The sequence below is a fragment of the Meleagris gallopavo genome, chromosome 5 (genome assembly GCF_000146605.3).
Source record: "Meleagris gallopavo isolate NT-WF06-2002-E0010 breed Aviagen turkey brand Nicholas breeding stock chromosome 5, Turkey_5.1, whole genome shotgun sequence".
In the NCBI taxonomy this organism is placed as follows: domain Eukaryota; kingdom Metazoa; phylum Chordata; class Aves; order Galliformes; family Phasianidae; genus Meleagris; species Meleagris gallopavo.
Genome location: NC_015015.2, coordinates 6,943,416 through 6,960,847, shown reverse-complemented (window position 1 = coordinate 6,960,847; position 17,432 = coordinate 6,943,416). Strand labels below are relative to the sequence as shown.

The 17,432-nt window shown below is 37.8% G+C and overlaps 1 protein-coding gene and 1 long non-coding RNA gene across 3 annotated transcripts; one reads left to right on the top strand and one right to left on the bottom strand.

Moving 5' to 3' along the window:
* The first annotated feature begins 246 nt into the window (after window positions 1-246).
* Window positions 247-14,618, top strand: COPB1 (COPI coat complex subunit beta 1). Of its 2 annotated transcripts, none has more exons than XM_003206235.3 (21): window positions 247-397; window positions 1,155-1,384; window positions 2,135-2,304; window positions 2,999-3,113; window positions 3,778-3,870; window positions 4,105-4,242; window positions 5,221-5,340; window positions 5,666-5,773; window positions 5,863-6,009; window positions 6,242-6,387; window positions 7,317-7,413; window positions 7,841-8,001; window positions 8,164-8,284; window positions 8,753-8,980; window positions 9,143-9,322; window positions 10,484-10,628; window positions 11,114-11,233; window positions 11,668-11,813; window positions 12,353-12,442; window positions 12,966-13,121; window positions 14,285-14,618. In XM_003206235.3, the coding sequence occupies exons 2-21, from the start codon at window positions 1,205-1,207 to the stop codon at window positions 14,342-14,344; spliced, it is 2,721 nt and encodes a 906-aa protein (XP_003206283.2). In that variant the 5' UTR covers window positions 247-397; window positions 1,155-1,204; the 3' UTR covers window positions 14,345-14,618. The 2 variants fall into 2 exon arrangements, with proteins under 2 accessions (XP_003206283.2, XP_010709221.1); XM_010710919.2 differs by having other exon boundaries at window positions 263-387; window positions 1,144-1,384.
* Window positions 14,619-16,018: 1,400 nt separating this feature from the next.
* On the bottom strand, window positions 16,019-17,114 carry LOC109367649. The gene is made up of 3 exons (XR_002114907.1): window positions 16,963-17,114; window positions 16,408-16,521; window positions 16,019-16,284 (listed from the first exon to the last, which is right to left on the bottom strand). It is a non-coding gene; the product is annotated as an uncharacterized LOC109367649 (long non-coding RNA).
* Between the last annotated feature and the right edge of the window lie 318 nt (window positions 17,115-17,432).

Here is a 17,432-nt window from a genome sequence, read left to right as displayed (position 1 = left end):
TCTGTAGCCACACACTGGCGTATTGGAAAGATTTTTCATTTCTGAGTTGCTTTTTTTCTTTGGCAAATGAAAACAAGCTCTTGGCTTGCTTGCTTGTTTGTTTTTTGTAAAATGGGAAGGTATTTCAAATGTGGCTTCTCAAGAAATCCAAGCTTCTACAAATCATTAAGTCAGCTGGAAAGTCATTTTTATGTTATTAGTAAAATCTGCTAACTCTGGGATGGCTTTATTTGCTTGTTTTTTTAGGTTGTCTGATACTTGTGTGAAAATAAATCTTCCACTGAGAAAACATTTGTAACCAGGAGCCATGACTGCTGCTGAGAACGTGTGCTACACGTTAATCAATGTTCCGATGGATTCAGAACCGCCTTCTGAAATCAGCTTAAAAATGACCTGGGCAAGTAATGGACCCTGATGAGAAGGATCATCCATCATCATTCTTGCATAGTGTCCTTACACTTTTACTAGAATATTGTTTGCGTTTCATAAACTGAGGCAAATGAGTGTTTATTTTGTTACGTTGATGTTTGAAACGTGTGAATTCTTCTGCTTGCTGTTTGAGAAGTTTGTCATATTTATCTTACGTGACTTTTTGTCCAAATTCTGAGCAGAACTTTTATATCACTTTCAGTCTTTGTGCAAAGCAATAGATGTTGAGATCTGACAGGCTTAGTTAATGAGAATCATATCACTTACTGTTCTGTGCACAGCTGATCTTTCTTGCAGAAGTGGCATTGTCAGTATTTAGTATAACACCACAGTGCATCATAGTATCCTGGTGTATAAGATGATTTAAAGCAGTGAAACAGCAATGAAATGATTGTAACATTACAGTGCATTGGAGTATTCTGATTTGAAATGCTCTTTGAAAGCACTGGAGCAGTGATGCAATCTGTTGAATTCATTTAATTCCAATACATTGATCCCAAAAATAAGTTTAAACTCCAGGCTTATTCTTTAAATACCTCTTGCTTCCTCTTTATGCTCTTAGAAGTGAGGATGTGGATTTTATTGAGATGTTAAGTTGTACTCCTTCGGGGAAAAGTTGTATCTTCTGACCAGAAAACAGCTGTTCCTACTAAACTGTGGCATGTTAGCCTTCCTAAGCATACAATTACCATGATTCGCTTTCTTGAATTTTCTATCCATTCTAGAAAAAGGAGATGTCAAGTTGAAGGCAGAGGTCTTGAAGAAAGTGATTATTATGATTCTGAATGGTGAAAAACTACCTGGGCTTCTGATGACCATTATACGTTTTGTGCTGCCTCTCCAAGATCATACCATCAAAAAGCTGCTGCTTGTTTTCTGGGAGATAGTGCCAAAGACCACTCCAGATGGCAGGCTTCTGCAGGAAATGATCCTTGTCTGTGATGCATATAGAAAGGTAGCTTCTTGTTTATTTTATTGCCTATGTTTACATACGGTGTACTTTCTAGAAAGCGTATTGTTTTCTGTTATGTAAAATATATGAAAGCATCTTATGCTCTGCATTTCCTTGCAAACCATTTTGTCCTAATGCTTCATAGCTGGCTGAATTGTAGGTAACCAGCAAACCAACTACTAAGGAATCTTCACGTTTCCTCTTACAATTAAACATTTAGTGCTCAATCTTACTAAATCAGAGAGCCTCGAAAATGAGGGATGACCTCATTACCACCTCGATAGTGTCCTTGGACACACAGTGGGTCAGTAAGAGTAGAGTATGCTGTATTTGGCATATCTTCATTGCAGTGTATTTGGGATGCTCCTTCACAAAGATAATCCTTCAGTTTCTGTGGGAATAGACTGCAAGCAGATAACTAACATGCAGTAGAGTCATGTTAGTAGCCACTGTGCTGGAATGCCTGCAGGCTGAGCTTTCACAGCCTTAGGAATCACATACAATACATGCAGTGCAGCAGAAAAAAACTTAGGACTTGCAAGTTTGATTGCACAGAAATGCGTGTTTTAAATTTCATGGGACTTCAGTGTTTTAAGAAGATTCTTTTAATGAAAAGATAAAGAAGTGTCCTTTTAGACTTTTGGAATTTGCTCCATCAAAAAACTTGGGAAGAGGCTAGCAAGTGCATTCACCTGAGCTTTGTAGTTAAACTGTAGCATCTGACATTTCAAATATGCTTCTTGTTGATTGTAGGATCTTCAGCACCCAAATGAGTTTATCCGAGGCTCTACTCTTCGTTTTCTTTGTAAGCTGAAAGAAGCAGAACTGCTGGAGCCTCTGATGCCAGCCATCCGTGCGTGCCTGGAGCATCGTCACAGCTATGTGCGCAGAAATGCAGTCCTTGCAATTTACACCATTTATAGGTAAATGCCAGAATCTGTTTAAAGTGCAGAAGACCAAGGCCGTATTTGGAAGGCTATGTTTGGTGGCCTGGGTGGCTTGGGAGAATTCATAAATATGTATTTATGTATGTATATATGTATTTATTATTAATTTCTGGGAGCGGGGAGGAAGAGAAGGTTGGTATGGGGTGGGTTTTTTGTTTGCTTTTTCCTCTGTAAAGAACTTCTTTGGAAAAGTGGAAGGTACTGCTCTTGCTTTCGCAGCTGTCACTGAGATCGTTATATTGCAGGTTAATTTGTAAGGACAAATGCCTTTCTTAGTTATCTAGCCTTCATGCAGAGTAATCGTTGTCCACTAAGATAAACAAAGAAGAATTTTACAGGAGTGTAAGCATATACATTTATTTGAAGTAAGACATTCTTCCTCTACTCCACTTACATACTGAATGCTATTGCTTGTTTTTTTTCTTACATAAACACTATAACCAAGTGTTCCTATTACACTGAAATCATTCATGGAGAAATATTTTAGCTGTCATAATAGCAGACAGTTCTTATGCTCACTGAGCTTGTCTAGTTTTGAATGACTAACCAAAAACTCTACGTTGCTGTTTCATGCTTTTTGAATTTCTGTAAACATTTGTGTAGGATATGCAATTAAGCTGTATGTTTTCCCCCTCATCAGTAGTTTTTTAAATATGATTTTTTTTTTAAGAAATTTTGAACATCTTATACCTGATGCTCCTGAATTGATCCATGATTTCCTGGTGAATGAGAAGGATGCAAGTTGCAAAAGAAATGCATTTATGATGTTAATTCACGCAGATCAGGTAAGGATACTTGCCCCCAAATTTATTTAGAGTAAATATCTGAAAATGTCCTAGGTAACTAGCCAGTGGTTTGTTAGAAGTGTGAAGATATTCATAAAAAAAAAACATGTGTTTGAGAGCTGTACATCATTTGTGGAGTATTCTTTAACTGAAAATAATATAGGTCTTTAGTGCTGTCTTCATTTTAAAGAACAGTTGCTGCATTTGAAGACGACTATGTTGTTGCTGAAAATTGTAATTAGTTTTGTCATGTGAGCCTTGCTGGATTGAAAGATCTCCATTACCTATCATTTTATAGCTTTTGCACTTTTATGAGAAAGAAGTGGCAAATTCTGTTCATTTGCTATGCTGGCATTTGAATTTTGTGCCTGATTACTGTTAGACATGTCTCATTTTTTGCATGTGTAGACAGAGTTTATTAATTTGCACTTCACACTTAGTATTTTTTCATAAATTCTTCAAAGCTTTCAGTTGAAAGGTTGACTGTGTAGTTTTCTTCTGATTGGTGATACTGGTGAGGGGTGGATGGTTGGACTGTATGATCTTTGAGGTCTTTTCCAACCTTGGTGATTCTCTGACTCTGTGATTTTTAAAATGTGCTTTGCTTTAAAATGTAGCTGAGAACTCTGAAATAACTTAAATGATTTGCCTTTTATTCATTTAGGATCGAGCATTGGATTATTTGAGTACCTGCATTGACCAAGTCCAGACATTTGGAGATATTCTACAGTTGGTTATTGTTGAACTGATTTATAAGGTAAAAGGAAAATATATTGTGATATATTTAAAAAATACGGGTTCTATTAGACCCCTTAGTAGAACAGTTAGAACACAGCTGGAAAAAGCATTATAGCCACTTGTGTATGTCAAGACCTTCTAGTATTGCATACTATTTCCAGTTAAAGTATTTTGATAGCTTTTTAAACTGTGAATGATGCTTCTTATGCTCAGAAAAGGTTGTCGCCTTTTGCTTAATTTTCTTTGTATGTAGGTCTGTCATGCCAATCCATCAGAGAGGGCTCGCTTTATTCGCTGCATCTACAACCTGCTGCAGTCATCCAGTCCTGCAGTGAAATATGAAGCAGCAGGAACACTAGTTACACTCTCCAGTGCACCGACTGCAATCAAGGTATAGAAGTGCTGTTTGCAGACATTCCAGTACCTACTGGTGCACCGTAATACTCTGTATTATGCCTTGTACTTTTGAAGTCTTACGGCTTCAGCAAAATGTGGTTTTTGACACTTGATGTGTAAAACTGTCTCAAAACCTCTTCTGAAATTGGTCAGAAGATACTAGGACTATATTTTACAGCTTTGTGGCTGCAGGACTTCATACCACTTGGTGATGGACAGGCTTTAATACTGTGCTATTTATTACAGTAGTTCCTATCAACCTGCAGTTTTGTTGACTATTCTTAGCAAAGACAACCAATATTGAAGATTTGCAGAGGTTGAACTACTTTCTTTATTCTGAAACGTTAGTCTTTCTCAAAGTGGAAACAAAGCTTTGAAGATTCGCGTTGATTATTGCTTGACCTCACATTCCTATTTATCTTTGTAGTGTTGATTACTTGAGAACACAAAGGAATTCTAAATTCTATTCAAAAATAGAATATACCAGCCTAGAATAAGAGTAAAAACATTGTAATAGTAGCTTCGAAAGCTCAGATGTGTTAATTCTTACATTCTTACTTTAGTGCAGTCATTTTCCTTGAGTACAGATATCGTACAGAGAAGCTGTCATTAAAACCACATCTAGATACGCTAACACTGTCAACTATTTTAAATTATTTTTTATATCCTGTCCTGTACTTAAGATTTGACTCAAAGCATGCAAGGAAATTTATGGTTTTGCTTGAATTTGAAATCAAGTCTGTGTATTGTAAGCTGTGCATCTTCCTGTGGCATTATGGTAACAAACTGATGGAACTATCTTTATGGTTTATCAGAAAGTTTAAACTGTTCTCAAGTTAATTTCCGTGCCAACTCCTTGAATTGTTGTTTAGTAATAAAGTAAAAGCTGTCTTTAACTGAAGTTGTCTCCAAGATTTGCCCAGTTCCCTTCTTTGTTATTTGTATAAATTTTTTCTTACCCTTTTTAATTTAGGCAGCTGCCCAATGCTACATAGATTTGATTATTAAAGAAAGTGATAATAATGTGAAATTGATTGTGTTGGATCGGTTGGTTGAATTAAAGGAGCATCCCTCCCATGAGCGAGTGTTACAGGTACGTGAGCTCTCTTTTCTTGCCAGCCTATCTGAATGCTTTTCCTTCCCTATAAATTTGTCTGTTGAAAACAGCTGAATAGTCTTTTATGTTTAGGTTTGCTGTTTCCGCTGCCTGCAATAACTATGGTAAATGTTGCCATGATTGTAAGGCTTAGTAGCTTGCCTGAGAAGTGTTAGAATGGATGAAATGAGCACTGAATTTCATAATCATTGCATGTTTGTCACAAGATCTTTGAAGATCACTGGGGACTGAAAATTAGAACTGAGGGTGGAGTAATTTGAAGCAACAAAGCAGTTATTTATTTGTTTTTTAACCGTTTCAGGATCTAGTTATGGACATCCTCAGAGTGTTGAGTACCCCAGATCTGGAAGTGCGCAAAAAAACCCTTCAGCTGGCTCTGGATCTGGTTTCTTCAAGAAATGTGGAGGAGGTAAAAGATATTACATGTGTCTCATAACATGTTTTTATTCTCCAGAAAAATACGTGATTTTTCTCAATTTTATTTGATCTTTTCTGCAGCTTGTGATCGTTCTGAAGAAAGAAGTGATTAAGACTAATAATGTGACAGAACATGAAGACACTGACAAATACAGACAGCTGCTTGTTCGTACTTTGCATTCCTGTAGTGTCCGGTTTCCAGATATGGCTGCGAATGTTATTCCAGTGGTATGGAAATGTTTAATTATATTGTCATTCAATTATGTCCAGCTGTCCCAAAATCCTTCCTGCCCACGTGTGTAAAAGAATAAGTGAAGCTAAAGGTTTTTCTTAAAGTGGATTTACACTTAGTCAGACCAGTTTTCATTGCTGAAGAAATAATCTGCATCTGAATGTAGAAGTACAGTGATAGAAACGTAACTTTTTGGTTCTTTGTGTTAATGCTCCCCACGCTGTGTAGCTGATGGAGTTCCTCAGTGATAATAATGAAGCTGCAGCTGCTGACGTACTGGAATTTGTGCGGGAAGCGATCCAGCGATTCGATAACCTCAGACCTCTTATTGTTGAGAAGATGCTTGAAGTCTTTCATGCAATTAAATCTGTCAAGTGAGTCTCAGATATGGTATCAAAGCAGAACTGGAGCACTGTGTGGCTCATTTGCATTAAATGTGTGTTGTCATTAAGTGTGTACCAAAAGCCTTGCAGCCCATGCACACGGAAGGTGCAGGAGGTAGATGACCATAGGGAAATGGTTTCCATCTTGCCTCTTTGTCCATGAGAGATTGGGTGCTTGTTACGTTGAACCCAGATCAGTTCAAATTCGTTTTTATGATGCTATTGTTAATTGTATTCTATTCGTTAGAGGATGATGTTGTAGAAGACCAACACCAAAGCGATATATTTGTTAAAACAGAATTAGTAAGGGAGTGTGGCAATGGGAATTTGCATTTCTAGGGAACTGGAAAAAGTTGGGCATTTGTCAGAAAAAAAGAGTCCTAAGATACAAATCTGCAGAGCATCTTTAGTATTTGCAAAGCACTCAAGGCTTGGCATTCTGATGGTTCAGTCATATGAGGGGAATTTTTCTGTTTGAAGACACCTCTTTCTGGATATCCCGAATTCCTTGGCTCTGTCATTATGTCGCTAAGTGACAAATAAGTCCAACCCTGAAAAACACTTCTGCTCTTTTTTTCTTTAATATTCGTTCAGCCTTCTGTTTTTTCATTTCTCTTACTAGTTTGTCTCAGGTAGTTGGGGAAATTACAGCTGTCTTTGTTAACATGCAGTGGAGTTGGTTGTGATGGTAATGAAATGTAATTTTTTAAATATCAAGCTTCTCACAGATGAATAAAACAGCAGCAGAGAAGAAATCTTATTTTATATACTTGTTCATTAGTTTATTGAAGCTGAAAGGATGAATGTTCTAGATCAAACTTGCTTCCTGCCCATCACATCCCTTTGAATTTGTCCATGAATAGCTATCCTTGATGCTAATTTATCATGAAAGCATGGTTTAATTCCTGTTCTTATTTTAGGATTTATCGAGGAGCTTTATGGATTCTTGGAGAGTATTGCAGCACAAAGGAGGATATACAGAGTGTAATGACAGAAGTTCGCAGATCACTTGGAGAGGTGTGTTTATTTTGTTATTCTAGCTTTTTGTGGTTTATCTTACTACGTGTGTTGTGCTAAGGAAAGGATTTAAAACAATTAAAATGCAATACGGAGTTTTGAACATTATAATGTAATGTTATATGTGCAAGAAGCCAAAAACAAAAACTAGGCTTTGCATTCAATATTGAATTATTTTTACGTAGCAACTGGCATGTACTGAGAATAAATTTTTGAACGCTTCAGACTTAAGAGGGTGGGTGAAAAATTGCTTGTTTCAGATAACTATGGTGACTTGAACATACGATTACTGTAGCTATATCCACTAACAAATGAAGAGTGCTTTAAGTCTTGGGAGCTCTGAGACACCGTATGCAGCATCATGAGCTTTATGCACGGCTGTAGGAGGCTTCTGTATCCGTGTGAACATTTACCTGTTCATGTTTAGATCCCAATTGTAGAATCTGAAATCAAGAAAGAAGCTGGTGAGCTAAAACCTGAAGAAGAGGTGACTGTGGGCCCAGTCCAGAAACTGGTGACAGAGATGGGTACTTATGCAACCCAGAGTGCTCTGAGTAGTTCCCGGCCCACCAAGAAGGAAGAGGACAGGTATTTAAGATTTCTTACTAGATCTAGTAAATGTTTGTATTGTTTTTTTTGTTTTTTTTTTTAAGTGACATTCTCTCTCATGGAGAGTTGAGTGGTTGAGGTGACTTACTAATTTTAAAGTACCTTCTGAGCTAGTTTTCTGATGACTGTTTGTCCTTGTAGACCTCCACTGCGAGGATTCTTGCTTGATGGGGATTTCTTTGTTGCGGCTTCCCTTGCTACCACTTTAACTAAGATTGCTTTACGATATGTGTCACTAGTTCAGGAAAAGAAGAAGCAGAATGTAAGTCATCTCTGTGCTTTCACTGTAGTTACAAAGAAGAGCTGGTTGGTGGATTGGGTTTTTTTTTGTTTGTTAGTGGGGTTTGCTTTTTTCTTTTTGTTCAATGGATTTTTAAGCAGATAAAATTGATTAAGTCTTGAGTCAAATGCCAGTTACAAGGTTGTATGATAATAATTTGGGCCAGTTACAGGGTTGTATGATAATAATTTGGGCCAGTTACAGGGTTGTATGATAATAATTTGGGCCAGTTACAGGGTTGTATGATAATAATTTGGGTCACAAATAGGGCTTGCTGCTTTCCAGCCACCATATCAGAACAGTCTCTTAACTCTTGGTACTTTGTCTCTTGACAAATACAAAAAAAGTCCAGAAATTTCTATGAATTCGATTAATTTGCCTCAGAAATAAGCATTTCTTTAAAGCTTTTTAAAAGCACAATAACCTCCTTTCATTTGTCTTCCTTCTCAGTCCTTTATTGCTGAAGCTATGCTGCTGATGGCCACTATTCTCCATTTGGGAAAGTCTTCTCTTCCCAAGAAGCCCATTACAGATGATGATGTGGATCGTATTTCCCTGTGTCTGAAAGTTTTGTCAGAATGTTCTCCGCTCATGAATGATATTTTCAACAAAGAATGCAGGCAGTCCCTCTCTCATATGCTGTCAGCTAAGCTAGAAGAAGAGAAACTTTCCCAGAAGGTGAGATATCATGAATGTGTAATCATAAACACTTGGAATTTTTTTTTATGTTGTTCACATCCAAGCAGGTCCTAGAAATGTCTCCATTTGACTGTGTCTGCTTCAGTCAGTATGTGTTCTGTGGTAAGTGAGGGAATTAATTATGATGGCTTTTTTCTGCAGAAAGAATCAGAGAAAAGGAACGTGACGGTCCAGCCCGACGATCCCATTTCCTTCATGCAGCTTACTGCTAAAAATGAAATGAGCTCAAAAGAAGACCAGTTTCAGCTCAGCCTTCTTGCAGCAATGGGAAACACGCAGAGGAAAGAGGCTGCTGATCCTCTCGCATCCAAACTTAATAAGGTAATCTAATAGTCAGTCTTTTAATTATATACTCTTTACTTCTGCTCATGTGCAGAATCAACTATGGGAGTTGCATACTGGAACTAAGGAATCTGACTATGCTGGTTGATTAGGAAGTCCCATATGTTTGTTGATTAGGGGGAAAGAAAGAGGAAAAAAATTTTATTGTGCTTTATTATTCCCTTATCATGAGGAAAGAAGAGTGGCAAGGAGACTCAGTGCTAAGCTGGTGGCATGCAGAAAAGAAATTGAAATTGTGTGGTGCTTTGAAGAGCCCAGTAAGGTTCACTATGAGAAGAGCAGGGGTGTCACAAGTTAAGGACCTCTTTCATTTCTCTTCTTCCATATCCTGTTGACAAGTGTAATGTATCTTGTTTCAATTTGTCTTTTATTTGCTGCTGGTTATTACAACTGGCAGAGAATGTCCAAAGAGGTTCCTAAAACCACAGAAGATCCCAAGTTGGAAGGAACCCACAAAGATCATCGAGCCAAACCTCTGGCACTGCAGAGAAGCATCTGAGAATCAAACCCTGTCTCTGAGAGCGTTGTCCAAACGCTTCTTGAACTCCAGTTAGGAAAACAGACTTTCATTCTCAAAGTCTGTGTAAATTCTTTTTAATGTTTAAAGTCACCTTTCAATTTGAAGTCACTATTTTTCATTCTAATCTTTTTAAGTATAATGCAGCATTATAGTTAATGTTTTGGGATCTTAGATGAATTCAGTTCAGAAAACGTTCTATCTGTAAAGGTTTTATGAATTGCAGTATGTCTGCAAAGGGACAGCTGAGCAAAGGATGGATTTAAAAATGCATTTGTGTAAATACGGAGGATCGCTGTGATTTAGTTGCAAGCCATCAGAGCTTGTTAATTTTTGAAAGCTTATGCAAGAATTATGGACTTCAGTTTTTCAGAATGTCACTTAAATATTTTCTAGACTAAGTTTGTGATATTTGGCTGAAGTGTTGTTTATTTTTTTTTCTCTTTTTGAGAAGATAGTTACGTGAAATTTAAAACTCCTTACATGCCTTTTCTGTTTGATTTGGGGGCTCATATCAAAGAGCAATGAATTCAATCGTAGTTTATTGTTTTGGCATTGTTTGCCGTGATTTCCTACTAGAAATGGCTTATGAGAAAAATGCCTTAAATTCTTTTCCTTTACAGGTTACACAACTAACGGGTTTCTCAGACCCTGTTTATGCAGAAGCCTATGTGCATGTCAACCAGTATGACATTGTGCTGGATGTGCTCGTGGTAAACCAGACCAGTGATACTCTGCAGAACTGCACGCTGGAGCTGGCCACACTGGGTGAGAAGCACTGCTGGGCACTGGCACTGTTGGTAGAACTAGGGAGTCTCTTACAATTTCCTGCTAGTGGAGTAGGAAAAGTAGCAGTTGTATTCAAAATCAAGATGGTACTTTGACCTGTTCTTAGATAGCTCAGTGCATGCAATACTGAACATTGAACTTTGTTTTTAAGGCACTAGATAGTAGTGTTAGGTGTTATGATGTTGGCAGTGATTAAAATGCAAGGCAGAAGTGACAGTTTTCTGCTTGTTAAAAGTACTACCAAGCTCAATCCAAAGCCCATTTAAGTCAGTGTTTCCATTTGTTTTCAGTATCCTTTGGGTGAGTACATTTTAACTGAAGTTTTTAATGTAAAATCAACGAAGTAATGCAGTGCAGCTCTGTAGGCATTGTAATTGAATCGCAAAACAGTAAATGTTCCAAAAGTGGAATTGTTGTGTACTGGTAACATTCTCTAATGCCCTCCCCCAAATTTATTTAAACAGGTGACTTGAAACTTGTAGAAAAACCATCTCCTTTGACACTTGCTCCACATGACTTTGCAAACATAAAAGCTAATGTCAAAGTTGCTTCAACAGAAAATGGAATTATATTTGGTAATATCGGTAAGTAGGCAGTCGTGTGTGCAGGATACTGTGTGGGGTATTTCTTATCTGCTCAATGGGCTCAGAAATGAGTAAATAAAGCACTTTGTACTGGGAAAGGAAATGAAATGATTTGTAACATGTGAATATTTTGTGATGATCTTTCTGAAAGTTTGTATTTTAATTAAAAATCCTGGTGGAGCACACTACCTTCAGAGTGATTGTCAGCATGATTATGGAACCCAATCTCTGAATTGAAAATGACCTTAGGCAGTATTGCCTGAAAAACCAACGCACCTATCTCAGAGTTCTGTGGCAATTTGGGGAAAGCACCTGAAAAGGGTAGAGATCAACACGGGGCTGAGCTGCTAGCTGACAGTTGGTATCTGGATACTCTTACTTATTGCAAAATCACTTTTCTAAGCATTAATGTGGTTTGTATTTTTTTATTGCAGTGTATGATGTCTCTGGAGCTGCTAGCGACAGAAACTGCGTGGTTCTCAGTGATATTCACATTGACATTATGGATTATATCCAGCCAGCCTCTTGTACGGATGCAGAGTTCAGACAGATGTGGGCAGAATTTGAGTGGGAAAACAAGGTTAGTTTTACTTTCTGTATGTTATTTGGGGTTCTTGTTGGATGATTTGTCATTCTCTTTCCTCTTCCACACTAACTCATTATATCAACATTATCTCATGTGATATAAACCTCATTCAGATGCTTCTGTAATATAAGTGATTCTTCCTTATATTGTGTTTAACACCAGGTAACACTAGCTGTGTTTGTCTATTTGGCTGTGTAGAAATAGGTGCCTCTTCAAACATGCCTAGTGGCCTGGGTTTTTTAAAGATTAGATGTTTGCATTGGATGTTGGTGCTTAACTGAGTACCATATGCAGCTCGTATGTTTTAAAGACTGTAATAATAAAATGGGAGCTTCTACCCAAGTGAGTGGATGGCAGGAGGTAGTTTGTGTGTTATGCCAGTGCATAATGTGGCATGCAGCTCGCTCTCTCAATGTATTGCTCCTCAAAGAGAAATGTGGTGGCAGTGTTCGTTATAGAGCACTGCAGAAGGGCTGGTTTTGGAAATGCCTGATATGCTAATTGAAGTAATTGTCCTTTTTCTCTTTGTGCAGGTTACGGTGAATACAAATATCATTGATCTAAATGAATACTTGCAGCACATACTGAAGTCAACCAATATGAAATGCCTCACTCCAGAGAAGGTGAGCTCTTTGCCTGTAGACTCTTTTGTGACACGGTTTTTTGCTCACATGCTCTTTCTGTGTAATTTGTTCAGCATCTGTTAGGCATGTCATTAGAAATGCTTGTTAAAAGTACAAAATTATATATTTAACCAAAGTTCTTAATGATCTGAAATTAGTAAAAAGCTAGTTGTTAACAGATTCTGTGTCATTTCATCACTTGAGCTATTTCTTCTTCAGCGAGTAGAAAATTAGAATGTCTGTTTAATTTGTAGTAGCTTTGATGGGGCTATCTCTTTTTATACAGTTTTTTCAGTAGCTCGAAGATCCTTTCTTCTGTATCAAAATTGACTTTCCTTTTGACAATGTATTCTTCTTGCTGTAAAGTGAAATATATGAAGTAGCTATTAAGGTACAGTGTGTATGTATTACAGCTAATAACTAATACATGGACTGCATCTAAAGTAAAGCTATACCTAAGATGAGTGAGAGTGTGTTTGTGGGGTTTTGGCCTTTCTCATGTGTTCACTTGTCGTTTCTGTAGGCACTTTCTGGTTATTGTGGCTTTATGGCAGCCAATCTTTATGCACGTTCCATATTTGGAGAAGATGCACTTGCAAATGTCAGCATTGAAAAGCCAATTCATCTTGGACCAGAGGCTCCTGTCACCGGTCACATACGAATCCGTGCAAAGAGCCAGGTAATGCAGCTTCCATTCAGAGCACCATTTCTTCTGGTTTGTAAGAAATGTAACAGGCACTCTTTAAAAACTTGCAACTTTTTGGGGTGTTAATTAAATTAGGTAACATTTTGAGAAAAATGTGGGGTAAGATGCACTAAAACATCTTCTCTCCCAGAGCATTACCATAAAATAGGTGTTTGGGACAAGAATTCTGAATTTTTTTACCTTTAGCACTGCTAGTAGGATGTTATTTCATTTGTGTTTAAATAAAGGTCAGCTGCTCCCTGAGCTTTCATGGTCTTATTCCTACTAAATTAGACATTTCAGTTTTACAAGAAAGAAAAAGCAAAAACTGAAGTGTCTTAGTAGAACAGTTTTCTAAAGATAGATCTACATGTCTTTGAATTTTAGAACTTTCACCTTCTGATTAAAAAACTACAAGATTTAGAATTGTTTAGTAACGAAGCAAATACGGAAACAGCTACTGTAATAATAAAAGTATTTTAAACAGCATGCAACAAAGAATTGTGTTGAAGTTATTACAGTTGAAGAAACCATTTAGTTTGTGATGTCATTATGGAAATTTTGGGGTGATTTAATGTTTCTGATACACTTACAATGACATTTTTACATAAGAGAGCATTCAGTTACATATGCCAGCGTGGTCTCACCTTGAGATCATTCTGTAGATTAGTGGTTTTATTTGGGCAGTTTCTTTTGACATTTCTTCTTCAGTTTCTGTGCAATAGTAACATGGTTCTGTGATGAAATTATTTTCTATAGCCTTGATGTATTGAGTGCTTCTGTCGGCACTGAGACTTTCAACAGTTGAATTTCAGTAACTAGATTGACAGATGTAATTTCTCTAGTGGGCACATACTTCCAATTGGTTGAAGGTCAAAAAGCTCAAAATTAATTTTTCTTCTTATTTTGAAGGCAGGTTTACTAGCTGCTAGCTCTTTGAAGTTTCACTGCTTCAGTAATATATATCAGTGTGGCCTTTTCCTGGATTTAAGATGGTGTGCACTAGAATTTATGCAAATAGGTGAACAGTTAGATATATTTTGATTCCTATGCCACTAACTACTTAAAATCCTGTATATGGAATTTCCTTTTAGTATGGATAAAGTGATTTTATTGAAGTACCAGTGTCATAAACATCTTCTTTCTTTTCCTTACAGGGAATGGCTCTGAGTCTTGGAGATAAGATCAATCTGTCCCAGAAGAAAACAAGTTTATAAATTTTACGTAATATCTTTTTGAGTCTTTCACAATTTAACTTTAGATATGTGGCTTTTGGGATCCAGAACATCATATATTCTTCAGTGTTCTGTAACTGTAGAAGCCAAGCTTTTGAGCTGAAAGCATTCCAGCAAATAACTTGCAGGTTCTCCGTGATTGTTACTGAGCAAAACTTTAAATCTCCAGGTTTTTTTCCTTGTCCTGGAAGTCATGTTTTCTTTGTCTCTAATATATACTGATGCTCACAGTACAATAAACAAATTATGCCTCTAGTCTTTGGTCTCTCAATGATAATTTTATCATTTGCTATTTGCTTAGTGCTTAATTTCTGACGGATATTCTAATGCTTTAAGAAGGTGCTTCTTGCTTTTTGCAAGTATCTGATATAATGAGTAGGCCTGAATTGTGTGAACGTGTTTGTGGCAATTAAGACTCTGGTGTACCTGTGGGAATACACATTTGACAACTGAATCAAAGTCTGTATGTTCTAGATGGCTGGTTTAATAATGTGATCACTTGGCACAGACAAGCTTAAAGCATCAGAAAAGGACAGCATTGAAATTTAGCTATTTCCAGCAAGTGGTAGAACCTTAAACTTGGTTAGTTTCTCACATTCTTTCGAAACACCATTATCATCACAAGTAACGTAACGTTCTCAGTGCTGTTGTACAGTACAAAAATGCTACTGAGTAATGCTCACATAACTGATTCATTGTCTGCTCTTCCCAGTACTTTTTGCCATCTCGTTTTCATCTGTACATATAAGCACTGATGCAGCTGCACAATTCTGGATTCTTAGTACTTAAAAATCACAAAATAATAGAAATCAGCTGCCAGTGGTTATTTTCAAGCTGTGGAAATCATTCTGTGCCCAGTAGCCAGTACTGAAGTTTACGTTTGTATACCATGGTGTGCATATTAATGATACAGACAAGTCTGTACACCTCTTAAGGCTGAATTTGAAATATGTGACTTCCAGAAGCTATGGCTTATTTTACTGTTTTCTTCCAGGCACACACACTTACTATATACAGTAAGATAAAGGTCTTTATAGATAAGAAACTTGCCATGACTTAATCCCTGAACAAAGAAAACACTTGAAAGTCACTTGGGAAGGCTGGGACTTCTTTGTGCAGTTCTGTGAGCACTGAATGTGCTCGTCACAGAACGTACAGCCACAGTAATGTATGCCAGATAAAAGTAGTAGATACAGTTGCCATTGAGTGCCATGGTGATGTGACTTCTAAGAACTTTATCTGCCCTAACAGGCACTATGGAGCTCCAGTAAATGTTAGAGAAAGTGAGTCAGCAAGGTAACACAGTATGGTTTTATTGAGTGACCTGACTGAGTTTTGAAATGCCTTTTTGGTTCTGATATTATGCTTTCTAATGAAAGCTCCAACTCATGAGTCACGTGGTACCAGCAAGAGCTGAAGCTCTGAATATGCAGATCTGCCTTGCTAATGAGGTTGTGTCTCACAGCAGTGGGAACTCAGAGTGGTTGTGTTGCCTCCTGTGAAGTTATGCCAGAATCACAAGGAAATAGTGGGGATAATCAGAGTATGATCTTACTTGCTTAGTACTTCAGAATTTGGGGGGAGTGGGAGGGAAATAATATACAGCAGTATGTTGTGTGTGCTGTCCTGGGAAGTTCTGCATGTATGGGTAAGCTGTTTTTCATGGGCAGGGAAAGAGGAAGATTTTATTTGCCAACCATTTAAAGCCAAACCAAGACAGAAGAAAGTCCTGGGACTGCAGTGAACAATTTCATCTCTGCAAAAGGTCACAATGAGCAGTATGCTAGCGGACGTGGCAATAACAGCTGCTCTTAGCCTGGCGTGATGAGATAGGGTTGACCACAGCCAAGGAAGGATGTTTTTGAAGATCAACAGTGATTTCCAGTATCTGTTATCTAAGTCCTGCTTCACAATCTGCAGTCCTGTTTGGAGAACAGAAAACCATATTTGCACATGACTCATATTATTTGGCCCTTTTGGTAGATTTATAACTTGGATTAGGATGTATTTTGCTATCAGGACTTCACACAAGAACAAGAAAACACCTGTTCAGCACAAGCTGCGGAGACATCAGGATTCCTTTTCCATCTGTCATGTGTTTCATTGGCTCCCTTGCACAATGGGTCTTGTACAGCGTGGTGTGCATATCTTTTCAGTACCTTGAATACATTTTTTAGAGTTAGATGTTTGCTTCCTACCCGTTCTTTAGAAGGAAAATCTCCTTTTTTGATATATCCAATTGTGCGTGAGCTGAGATTTTGCTCAGTCGCTCAAATTAGAGATTGATTTTGGTTCATAGACTTATAGAACCATTAAGGTTGGAAAAGACCTGTACGATCATCTAGTCCAACCATCCATCTACCACCAATGTTGCCCAGTAAACCATATTCCTCAGTAGTTCAGAGCATCTCTATTTAGAACAGAGAGGAAAGTTCATCCTGATAGAACATGAGGGAGGTAATACAAAACAAAAGGAAATCAGGCCATAGGAGAATATGTTATATTACTGCTGTTGTATGGGTTCTGTAGGATTTGTTACAGCAGAGGGTGCTGTCTCATAAGCGATAAGAAACACTTGATTGAGAATCATCAGTAGGGACCTGAGAAGTTATGGAGATGTGCAGGTTTTGTCATAAAAAAAGATGCCTTGTAGCTTTGGCCCACCCTCGTGGTTTCTTCCAGTGGGGTGGGTTTCTGTGTGTGTGTTTGGGTTGCCTAGCGATGCATAACCGATGTGCTCTGATGTTGGCAGCTCCTCTTACTAATGTGCTGCATCTGTTTCGCTGCTGGCTTGTCTCTAGAGATTGTGCTTTACTGAAGCACAACGGGACGGATTGGCTGCATACAGCTGGCCTAGGGAGGGTCTCCTGCCTGAAAGTCAGGGCGATGAGTTCATCAGGAGAGGGATACTGACAACACACACAGAATTCTAGCCATGCCTTTGCCTGTATGTTTGTAATACTGATCTAGGCAACTTACTGTTTGAGGCCACAAATATCCAGCGCAGTTCACGAGGTATTTCTGATACTGCTCTATTTTCATTTCTCCCAGAGTATTTCATAGCTTGCCA

Bases quoted from the DNA above. Each gene is read 5' to 3' on its own strand.
- COPB1 (XM_010710919.2), top strand. From the start codon at position 308: ATGACTGCTGCTGAGAACGTGTGCTACACGTTAATCAATGTTCCGATG. The intron at 388-1,143 runs AATGACCTGGGC...CTTGAATTTTCT, and splicing joins CCTTCTGAAATCAGCTTAAA to ATCCATTCTAGAAAAAGGAG. The intron at 5,341-5,665 runs GTACGTGAGCTC...TAACCGTTTCAG, and splicing joins CCCATGAGCGAGTGTTACAG to GATCTAGTTATGGACATCCT.